This window comes from Anoplopoma fimbria, chromosome 4, assembly GCF_027596085.1.
Source record: "Anoplopoma fimbria isolate UVic2021 breed Golden Eagle Sablefish chromosome 4, Afim_UVic_2022, whole genome shotgun sequence".
Lineage (NCBI taxonomy): Eukaryota > Metazoa > Chordata > Actinopteri > Perciformes > Anoplopomatidae > Anoplopoma > Anoplopoma fimbria.
The window spans coordinates 23,301,404-23,313,040 of record NC_072452.1 but is presented as its reverse complement, the minus strand read 5'-3'; the positions used below and the strand labels follow the sequence as shown (position 1 = coordinate 23,313,040).

General features: G+C 41.3%; 1 protein-coding gene across 1 annotated transcript in view; it reads right to left on the bottom strand.

The window, feature by feature from the left end:
* Positions 1–451: 451 nt before the first annotated feature.
* spata5 (spermatogenesis associated 5) overlaps positions 452–11,637 on the bottom strand; it is a 110,858-nt gene continuing 99,672 nt past the window's right edge. Inside the window, exon 17 of the mRNA XM_054597483.1 lies at positions 452–787. Within this exon, the coding sequence (XP_054453458.1) occupies positions 608–787 (180 nt within the window). The 3' untranslated portion in view covers positions 452–607. The remainder of the gene's footprint in view (positions 788–11,637) is intronic.

Here is an 11,637-nt window from a genome sequence, read left to right as displayed (position 1 = left end):
ACATTTAAAAACTTGTAAAACTAAGAGCAACACATAATAAAAGCAATAGCACGTTTCATGGGTTTGGACTAAAATGGGTCTTTTACAGACTTTTCTAAGTATTTTAATTCTGCTGTAAACTCAGTATTGGACCTCATTTAAACATCAACAGTGCTTATCAACTTATTTGTGACTTTTCTTTTTGCCGTAATGTTATTTCAACATTACAAACAAGAAAAGCAAATGCAATGAATAAATACATAATGCATTTAATACATTATTAATATTTCATATAATCAAACATGACACATCAGCTCATTTTTCAAAACCAAAATATATATATATAAAATATATATATATATATATATATATATATATTGTCCTACTGAGCTAATAAAGGAGGAGTTTTGAAACTTAGAGTTAAAAAAAAATAAAAAAATTCAACAAGCACTTTTGGGAAACAGAATTTTATTATTTGGCATATTCATTTTGCTGGTTGTTTTTGCCATTTTCTTATATAACTTGTCCAGCAGATCTGGGCAGTTGAAACCTTTTCTGTTATAAAATAATGTTAGATCACACGGGGGAAACAGCTCCTTCAGTTTTGACCTCGTCCTCAGCAGCGTGTTCAGAAGAAGCACAGGCCGCTCTGTCGCTGCTGATAGCTGACGTAGGACTGGATGACAGAGTCGGGGATCCGGGGCTTCACAGTGTTCAGGGCACTTTCAAAGTGTCTGGCCTCGATGTGCTCCGCTTTGATGTCCTCTTGCAGGGCCAGGAGGGCAGCCTCTCTGCATACTGCCGTTATCTGGGACAGGAAACAGACACAGAGATTCAGCTGTCAGGCAGAGCGGTCCATCCACTGAACACCACTGGATCATGGGAGCTGTAGTGAAGAGGCTGGTGAGGGTGTTATATGGTACTGGAGAAGAACACAAATCAAACTGTGTAAAATATCATCAACTATATATCTGTACTAAACAGACCTTGGATCAGCAAAATGACATGAAAGCAGTTATTGAAATAATGAAATAGTTCCAGGTGCATCATATAAAAAGAGGAGCAATATGAGTTAATGTTTATGTAACCTTATCAACATATAATCCTCACTATCTATGCTGAAAGAGGGAACACAGTGGTGATTGAGCCAGTGGCCCACTGATGAAAGCATTCCAATATTTATATAGTTTCAGTATTAAGGACGTCTTGGTGTCTGTGGTGACAATCCCATAAAAGAATGCTGTATATTTCAGTTTTTCTCCATTACAGCCATGCAAAATAATGGAACTATGCACACAGCTATGAAAACTTGACGCTCATGTTTCCACAAAAAGACTCCAGACTGCTATACTGCTGAGCACGGTTGAATCCTTAAGATTGAAATCTTAAGGATTGCCACTTTAAATAAGAAGTTGACAGGTTGGAAGGAGCCGACAGTGGCACAAGAAACACAACTGAACTCTTCTCCATTTTGGGAAAAGAGTAAGTGGAAATTTAGTAAGAAGCACTGAAGACAAACACATATCTCCAGACCTCATTAAATGTATTATGTAGCCAAAGAACCACATGTTGTTGGAACACGAGTTAACTCACAAACGAACAAGGAAGTCCGATGAAAGTATAAACATAAACAGCTTTATTTTTTTAAAGGACTTAATCAACCAGACTGCTTTCATTATTAAGTTTTGGGCTTTCAATCTGTGCCTCCTCCTCTTCAATATGCAATGTAAAAAGATAAACAGTAGGATAACTGCAGTTTTCTGGTTCTGCCCTTCGAGATTTGAGTTAACTAATAGGATTATTTCTGCGTCTGGAGCAGCTTTTTCAATAAAAAATGGTCTGTTTAATCAACATTTCTATCTGAAATGTCTAAAGTGTAAACACAGTACTGCTCCTGCAGCCTCTTGACTACACTACTGATTGAATTACGCAATGGCTGACACGGAGGAGTGCTGCAGGCAGCGGCGGGTGACCTTTGGGAGAGATTCTGCACACGGCAGAGCGGTGACTCACTTCCGAAATCGGTGAGCGGCGACGGCTGATGAAGGCCAGGCAGCTCTCCCAGCAGTGCCGCCACCCTCCTCCTCCTCCTCCTCCTCCCTGCTCTAGAGAACCAGCTTTGTTCTGGTCCCTCCAACAAGAGCCCTGCAGGAAGCTATTGGCCCTGAACAACTGCTGATAAGGTCTGGTGGGAGGTCAGTGGGACAGGCGGTCACGTGATGCGGCAAAAGGCTCTGGGATATTGAACTGTGGAAGCGTGCATGTAGAGCAATGTGGGTCTGCTGCAAATGTTCACTGGACCGGAGCAGCGCTGGTCACTGCTCTGTGCTCGCCATGCAAGCTGATGCTGGGTGCACAGTGAGCAGAAGAACCAGGGGCCACTGTTCCATCACAAACACTGATATTAATTATTGTGTATTTTAATGAGTTTGTCGACACCAAAAGTTAACATTTAGTTAATTATTGTTAAGGAGAATTAAACCTCTAGTGTGTTTTAGTCCCACACAGTTTGTAAAAAGCAATTAATGTTTAAAACTACGCCTATTCCCGACCGATCAGAACTTTTGGAATCAATCATTTTTGGCAGTGCGGTTTGTTTGTTTGTTTGTTTAGATTTCTGCAAATTTCGGATGCCGATGAAAAAAAAGCCAACCAACGAAATATTTACTTTTGCTCACGCGATCAATAGATTTTCTTGGGTGTAAATTTGACTCTGCTCAGGCATGTCACAAATGCAGAAAACCAATGCAATAAAGCAATTTTTTGCATCTTTGTCACCCATAGGAGATGAAACCACTATGTAACTTTTCTACAAATCATTGCACATGTGGATTAACAAGCTCCTCCCCCGTGTGTAGAGTCAAGAGTGGGTTTATTAGAGTAAAAACAACAATGAATTCAAGATTGCGTGACGGTGCGAGACTTACATTTTCGGTGGAATGCATGAAATATAAATATTTGCTCAAGGAACCAAAATCAGTATTCAGTATGTACATTCTTTTGGGGGTATATTCAACTAGAATATCTATAATAATGTAGAGGTTGAAACAAATCGTAGGAGTTTTCCTATATTCTTCAGAAACAACATTAAAATGCACAATATTAAAGTCAAGATTTTACATGTCCACATTTGAACTAATAGATCAACAGAACGTTGCATCATCTGAAACCCATCCAACGCACAGACTCCGTGGAGACGGGAAAAAAAAAAAAAAACCACACAGCAGAGTGTTGTCGACTGTTGAAGCACATGACGGTCATGGAGTTTTTCAAGGCTGGAGAGCAAAATGAGGGGAGATAACTGCATGAATGTGCTCTGGCCCAGCTAGCATGCACGGTTTAGGACAGGTGCTTTGCAGATGTCAGGATGTGAGGCCTATTCCTCCCTCCTCCCCCCTACCCTACCCCCCCTTCTTCTTCTGTTTCAAGCCAATGAGCAACATGATTTAGTCCGGGTAAACACACAGGGCCGGGGTAATTTTCTATGAGGGTTTCCCATCATTCAAGTCATTTGGGGCCTGTCAGTAATAATGATGCAAAACAATGAGGCCATGCACCCCCCCCCCCGATCCCTGTTTACAGACCGAGCGAGGGGCGAGCGAGGAGAGGAGTCAGTGAGCGAGAGAGAGAGAGATGCCACATGTTGAACAATGTGATTTAGTGTTTGTTTCCAAGCGACGCCCATAAACAGGAACAGACAAAACTGCCGCAGCACAATCAAACTGTAATTTCTTATTTACGTTGAGACTCCCCTCTGAGGACATGTTCGCCTCCTCGTGCCTCAAATCTCATGATTCAACGGTTAATAATTATTGGGTTGTTTACTTCCACTACACCCTCGGGGATTTATTTATATATATATATATATATATAAAAAAAAAAAAAAAAAGGGTCTGACGCTGCTCTGAAGTGCACAAACGACACACACACACATACACACATACACACAAAAACACAGGCCCCCACATTCATGGTCGCTGGGTTTATGAGCCGGTCTGTGAAGGCGATCAACAAGCCAGTGTTTCCCGCTGTGTGTTTGCCCGTACAGGCCTTGAAAAAAAAAAATGAAAAATAAAGCCACAAAGGCAAACAGGGCAAGCGAAAGAGCCAGTTTGTTTGTAAACGTGAAGGCATTCCTAGACCGGAGCCAAAAATCCCCCCCTCCTCTCCAACACCACCTTGATACCCCTAACCCTAACCCAACCCCCCCCCGAAAAAGCAGCCCCCTAAAGATGGCCCCCGGACTCCTGAGAGGGAAAAAGAGGAAGGAGAAAACGCACAGAAATGAGCTGTGTGTGTGTGTGTGTTGTGTGTGTGTGTGTGTGTGTGTGTGTGTGTGTGTGTGTGTGTGTGTGTGTGTGTGTGTGTGTGTGTGTGTGTGTGGGAGAGTGCTGACTTGTGGCAGGCCAAATAATTTATAGATCTCTCCTTTTTTTATTTTTTTTTTATTAGCAATGCAGACTTTATTTTTCATTCCCTTCATAAATTATGTCAGCAATCACTTAAATATACGGAGACGGGCTAAGCTGATAGATTGCAGCGGCCGCTCTCTGGTGATGTGGGCGAGCTCAGAGTCCCTGAAGGTGGCACGAAGCCAGTCGAACAGGCGAAGCAAACATGGGGAAAAAAAAAAAAATTCTAATCATCAAGAGCCTCTCAGTTTGGAGACGGGCTTTAAAACCTGCTGACTCAAGATGACCTGAAAGTGGGCCTGATAGTGAGTCAAAGAGAGAGGTTTTGATGACGCAGCAAAGGCTGTCTAAAGTCACAGTTTGTACAGTGAGTTCTTCCATTGCAGCTGAATATTCGCTGACTCATTCTCTTCAATGTATTTCTTCAGCAGATGTTTGATGGTGATACAAACATTCTCTGTGACGTCAAGGATACTTCACACTGGAAGATTGTCAGTGTTGTTGTTGTTGTCTCTCTTTTTTGGGTCTGTTTTTTTTGGGGCCAATTATTCGTGAAGAAAAAACGACAGCATCAGTCGTTTTTGTAACTGACAAAGACCTCTATTGACTGTTGAGAAGGTGTCAAACATGGACAAGGGATGTGATCAGTGTTGGCTTCTTTTCAACATGATGACAAAGCATCCTTAACCTTAACAAAGTAGTTATTTAAACCCAAATATCAACCTTTTTCTAACCATAATCATGTGTTTTTTTGCCTAAACCAGGTCAAATTTGAATCGTAACCAGTGTTGGGGGTAACAAATTACCAAGTATTGCTTAAGATTACTTTTTTCTTGTAATTTTGTTGTAATTGTATTCATGTATATAGCCCAAATACATAACCTTCTAATTGAACAAGGAAAATAAAAGAGAAAAAGAGGAGAAGTTTCTGTCTTCAAGAAGAAGCAGTAGTAGCAGAAGAATACGAAGGGAACATAATCATGATATTAAGTTAAATAAAAAGTATAATATTCATTTCATCACCATTTGTCCTGTCCAGAAGAGTTGAGCTTGAGGCATTAAGCTCCTTCCTGAACAATCAGCAGAAATGTCTGGAATCCTTGTGTCAGTCATTCCACCTTAATAAAATGTCAGCAGAGCCTCCTGAACCGCAGAGCTCTTAAATGGGTCGCTGGAAAAGTGATAGATACTCGATTGGAGCGCCCACCACATCCTTGTTTCCACATATTCCTCTAATGACAAGTTTCCCCCGGTGGTTCTTCTCAAACCCCTCTGAAAACCGAGACGCACATGAACGAATGTAGAACCACACAGATATTCTTCAACACTAAAATGTATGTATGTATGGACATGTATAAGTCTTGCTGAAAAAAAATATTGAATATGATTTTTCAGAATTGCTGTCAATAAGACTCAAATGCAGTGGTGGGAGAGAGCAGGTCAGACTACCATAATGACATGTTTTCTTTTGGTCATTTCAGACGGACGGAAAAAGTCATTTAGATCTGCTTTTGATCTTTAAGAGGTCTAAAGGTTTGTCTCCAAAAAGAGAAGGAACGAGACAGACAGGCGGAATGTGATCTGATTGAGAACTCATGATGGAGGTTAAAAAAAACAATATTTTTATTTCCCTACGTCACCTTTAGGGGGCAGACGTGTGTCGAGACGAACACTTTGAAGTACGAGAAGAAGTACGCCGTCTGTAACAGACGGAGGGTTGGTCTGGTTCTTTACAGCAGACTACAACAGATAGAAAGGAGGAAAATATGGCAATATTTCACTTGCAAAGGGGAGAAAATTGGACACTGACGGAATGACGTTTTACGATAAAATGGAAACAAGTAACGTGGACAGACTCAGTGATTTGTACGAAACCACAGCAGTTTTATTCAGTTCTGCTCAACATGAAGTGAAGTTAAAGCCTTTGATATTATTGTGAAAGCTTTTTCTGTGGCAGATGTTTTTTGTTGGTATTACATAGTATTACATATATAGCTTTGTGGCTACCACTTTCTATTAAGACATACTTTAAAGTGTTTGTAAGTTGTAGCTAATGGCTTTATTAATGGTTAATAAATCCCTTCTTAGAGCTTTACATATTGGTAATAAACCATTTAAAGGAACCTTTTGGTTGCAAGGTCGTTAAAAAAGCTCTTTTGACCACTTGTCTTCGGAAAAATCAATGCAAGGTATCATGACCAAAATCAACTCCCTAACAAGTTCTTAACATTTACAATTGTGAACTTGATAGATTACTATAGCAATAAAAAATGTACCACCATTTTTGATTCCTTCATTTGTTAATATTTGCTGAAAGAGAGAAAGAAACCAACGATTAATAATGGCTTCATAAACACTTCACAAGCTACAGAACTTATGGCTTATTAGGAAGTTGGATCCAACAGCCTTTATTAAAGATTTTCATAATATTTAACTGTAAGTTTTATGGCTGATTTGAAAGGGAGAAGCCCATAAGTGTTTATTAGTGGACTATTTACTGCAGACTTGATGTTTTACTTTGTGATTTCTAAAGTTTATTGTTAATGAAAAGTTAATAAAGGGTAATGGGCCTATAATTAAGTATAAGTTTCTTACACTAAAGACGTGATTATTTGCCTTATTACTGTATTTTGCTCAGCCTCACATGCTCTCAGCCATCAGGGTTCCACTACATGAAACCCTGGACACAACAGCGGCCTTTATGCTCTATTGGTCAGTGAACTTTATTTCCCTCCGTAGCCACAACTACACCCTGAATCACGCTGCTAGAACGTGCACAAAAGCGTCTCCATGTTGGATTTATATTCCCCATGCAGAGTGATATACCACAGCACTATGTCCAGCCCTGTATGTGAGGTCCTGTTGTCCTTGTAAGATAAGACAACACCAAACTTTAACGACCCCCAGAGAGGAAATTAGGCCGTCGTAGCAGCGGATTGGTAACGAGATCCAGCAGGGAATTACAGAATATAAATAAGAACATAGCAAAGTGGGGGGTTACAGAAACACACCTGACACTTTTAGCACAGAAAGCAGAAGCTTATGAGTGGAATAAAAAAGGAGGAGTATCAATATCTAGATGGGAGTGCAAAATAGTGATATATATGAATATAATAAAGATACATGTGCAGCATGACTAATTAAAAGAGCAAATAACTAACATATACAGTGTGATAAAACGTTGTGCATTGCATGTCTTATGATGTGAAATAGACAACTTGTACCATGTTTCATGGCACATAAACCAAAACTCATGCAAATTTCCATCCCACCACTGAACTCGACATTTTAATAGCACAAAAAACCCCTGTACACGTGCACAGAAACATGCACTCAAACCCCAACGTATGAGTAAGCGGTGACACTCCAAAAACCTTGACACGCATCCTACACATACACAGTAAAATAACTATGTAAATCTATATTTTTCCCTTGCAGTATTTCCCTGGAGGAGGTGAGAAGTGGCGCGTGCCGTGAGACAACCTGTTCAGCACGACAAAAATAAACCCCGTTCTCCAGAGGTGGAAGGAGAAGGGAAAAAAGCGAAAACGTTGCGCCTGCTGGCAGCGCATACCAACGTTCTCGGGTCAAATCTGTCTGGTGTACTTTTCGCTTCCTACTTCCACAAAGGCGCTCAGTGAGTGTATCAGACGGCCTTAATGAAGGGCTTGTTAGCCGGGCGACCGGCAGCAGATCCACTAGACCCGGAGTGTGTGTTTACTATCAATCCGCCCTTGTGTCTACAGCGGGCTACATCCAGTACTCCCCCCCTCCTCCCTCCTCCATCACCCCCTCCCTCACACACACAAACGGCCACATTTACAGGAGCAAGTCCCTCCACCCCCCCTCCTCCCTCCACCCTACATCCCTGCCCTCCCACAAAACCTCTCCTCCATCACTCCACAAGTCCTGCACACATACTCTACAGTTACACCACCATGCTGCACTTGCTCACATGATGCACCGAACATGCATTTGCACACATGTGTACACGCCCATATGTAACACACTGCACTGGCAGGACCACACGGAGAAGGCTCACATAGGCCAGTGCACGCTTAACGCATGCTGTGCACCAAAGAAACAGCGACCACTCATTCAGGCACAAAACTCACACATACACACTCATGTGTACAGTAAAAATGTACAAGTCGGCATGAAAACATGAGCAATCTTTCATAGAGATCTCTTGTACATAGAAAACATGCACACTTGCTTGATGAACACTCTTTTAACCCCCAGAAGTCACAGCTAGAAGAACCAGATTACTGTTCTTTTTATGTTTTCCTAATCAGCCATAATGTGAACTTGCCTCAAGTGCAAATTCTAACCAGCCAATCCAATAAATAGGATATTTTACTGTATGGAGGGTAACGAAATGAAAAAAAAGCAACTAATATTGCTGAACTTTAAATGATAAATCAGTTCTTTGAGTGAATTCTCGTTATGAAAAAGAAGAAACACATCACCATGCAGGCAAGACGTCAAAATGGAGCCCCGATACAAGAATGATTTGGATCATAGATTCATCAAATTCTTAATCAATTGATCGTTTGCTTGATAAAACATGATACAAAATGTCCATCACACTGTCCCAGAGAAATCTTTTCAAACCAAAGGTGACATCTTGAAATTGCTTTTTTCAAAACCAAAAGATATTTCATCTACTCTTTAGTAAGACAAGGAAAAACACATTTGAGGAGTCTGAACTAAGATGTTGCATTTTTGCTTGAAAATTAACAAATAATTAATATTTTTTTTACTTTATATATATTATACAGTATGTATATTATTTTTCAACAGAAACAGTATATAAATATTATATAGCATGACAAAATATGACATTGACAAATGGATAAAAAATGGTTTTCAGGTGAAATGCCAACTAAAAGTAAAAAACAACACTCTAGTTATAGCTATATAACTTATAATCAGTGCCAGAGATGAAATTGGCTCTAAGAGGGGCTCTTATGCAATTAGTAAAAATATTAACTCCCTTCCCAAAATTGCCCGAACCAAAACACAGGGGCCACTCGGCATCCAATTTTCAGAGAGGAAATGAAATAATATATAAATCAAACGACGTCGGGGGTGCAGAGCCCGAAACTCTCGACCAGAAATCAAATGTGCCGTCCTCCAAAGAGGCAAAGAGGAAGTGTGTCTGCAGTGACATGAGAAACAAGGCCTGACCACAGCTCCATGTGAAACCTATTTAAGATTACAAGGCCAGAGAGAGAGAGAGAGAGAGAGAGAGAGAGAGAGAGAGAGAGAGAGAGAGAGAGAGAGAGAGAGAGAGAGAGTTAAAGAGATGGAGGTGAGCTTAAGCATGCAGGGAGGAGAGTCACGTGGGGAGAAATGGGGGAGAACGGAAACATGGCACATGACCATAAATAGCAGACTGTGTGTGTGTGTGTGTGTGTGTGTGTGTGTGTGTGTGTGTGTGTGTGTGTGTGTGTGTGTGTGTGTGTGTGTGTGAGCCGTGGATGGAGGAATTTAGATTCCATAGAAACTGTGATGATGAAAGTGTGATGGTGTGATGGTGTGGGCTTTTTCCTCACCATGTGTTACAGCTGAGACAATAGAGACGTCGTGGGAGATATTACACACGAGTGCTCCAGCAGGTAGAAACCTTTGTGTGCTGGAGTAGAAACCTGTAGGCCTCAGATATAACAGCTAGAATATTAAAGTTCACGTTGCTGTTTATATATTTCACTTCTCGTTCTAGATTGAATAAGGCTCATAATAAGATGACATCCGTCTGATGCGTGTTTCCTTGCCACGCAGGAAATGTTTGTCATGAAAGTGGGGGATTCTCCCCCCGCTGTGTGACTCACTGATAATAAAAGTAAAGGGTCAGAGGTCAGTTTCAGATGGAAACCTCCTACGAAAGCTGCCGAATAGCTTCCATGTCAGGCGGTGGAGTGTTATCGTCTCAGGCCCCTACCCACCTTGTGTTTTGGAAAGACCCATGTGGGATCGCACCTGTGTTGGGGCTACACAGTAGGTCGTCTCTGCGTGTGTGTATGTGTGGAGAAGGGAGGGGGTTATAGCCGGGCCTCGCCTTTAAGGGCATATTTGTCCTCGCCCCTTAATCAGGCGAATGAAAGCTTGACATTCTCCCTGGACTTGGGAAGGCAGGGATGGCATATTTACCAAACACACCCACACTGAAGTGACCTGGAGACTGTGTGTGTGTGTGTGTGTGTGTGTGTGTGTGTGTGTGTGTGTGTGTGTGCATATGTGATGTGTGTGGTAATGTCAAGGTAGGTAAAACTCCACCTGCGTGATGTGCTCCACTGAAATTTCACACTACGACACAGAGTCCCTGAACACACGCAGTGAATGGTCACATGTATGAGGAACTTTTTAAAACTGAATCCAACATATAATCACAAACAAATTAATCCCACACTGTTATAATTATTTATTAAATAACATAAAGAGAGACCTAAACTATTGTCATTGCTATCCAGACTTTCAAAAGTGATAAATCTCAATTTGCATAACATTGTTATTCATTCTTTATTATGGGAATTTAATTTGGAAAATTGTTAACAAGGACCGCGATACATTTATACTACTGCTACATAGGAACTCCCTTGTATATAGTTGATAAAGTTAACGGTCATCGACTCCAGCAGGCTCCACTATATTTCTTGTTTTATTAGCTTTGAGGTTGTCCTATAGCTTCATCTCTCTCTCTCTCCCTCCACACCTTGGCAAACCACCTTTCCTCACTTCCTCTGTCCTTTCCTACCTTTTCCACTCTTCCTGTCTTGCTCCATTTGTCTCTTTTTTGGCCTTTTCGCTGCCCACATTCTGTCTCCCTGCCTGGCCAAGGGAAACAGAACGACTGGTGCGCTCCAGGGCTCATATTTCTCAGGAAAAATTCAATTTGTGCTCACCATGTACTCGCACATAAACCACAGCGAAGGCTTTATATATATAAAATGTCAAATTAGGGCCGATTGGAGCCATTTCCCTTCTAGGCCGATGTTGGCCTTATTCAAGCCCCGCCGGCGGAAGCCAACTGGCTGAGGCGATGAGGGAAATGTTTTCTTTGCTAACCTTTATTTAACCTGCAGTGTCGACTTAGAACAACACATTCACAATGATAAGAGGCGAAAGGCTAGTTGGAGAGGAAATGAGGCGAGGTGTTTCACAGTCACTCAGCGTTACAGAGGTGTGAAAGGCCTTTTTCCTGGCAGCCTTTGTCGAGTGTTTTCTATGTCGATTATGTTTTTTT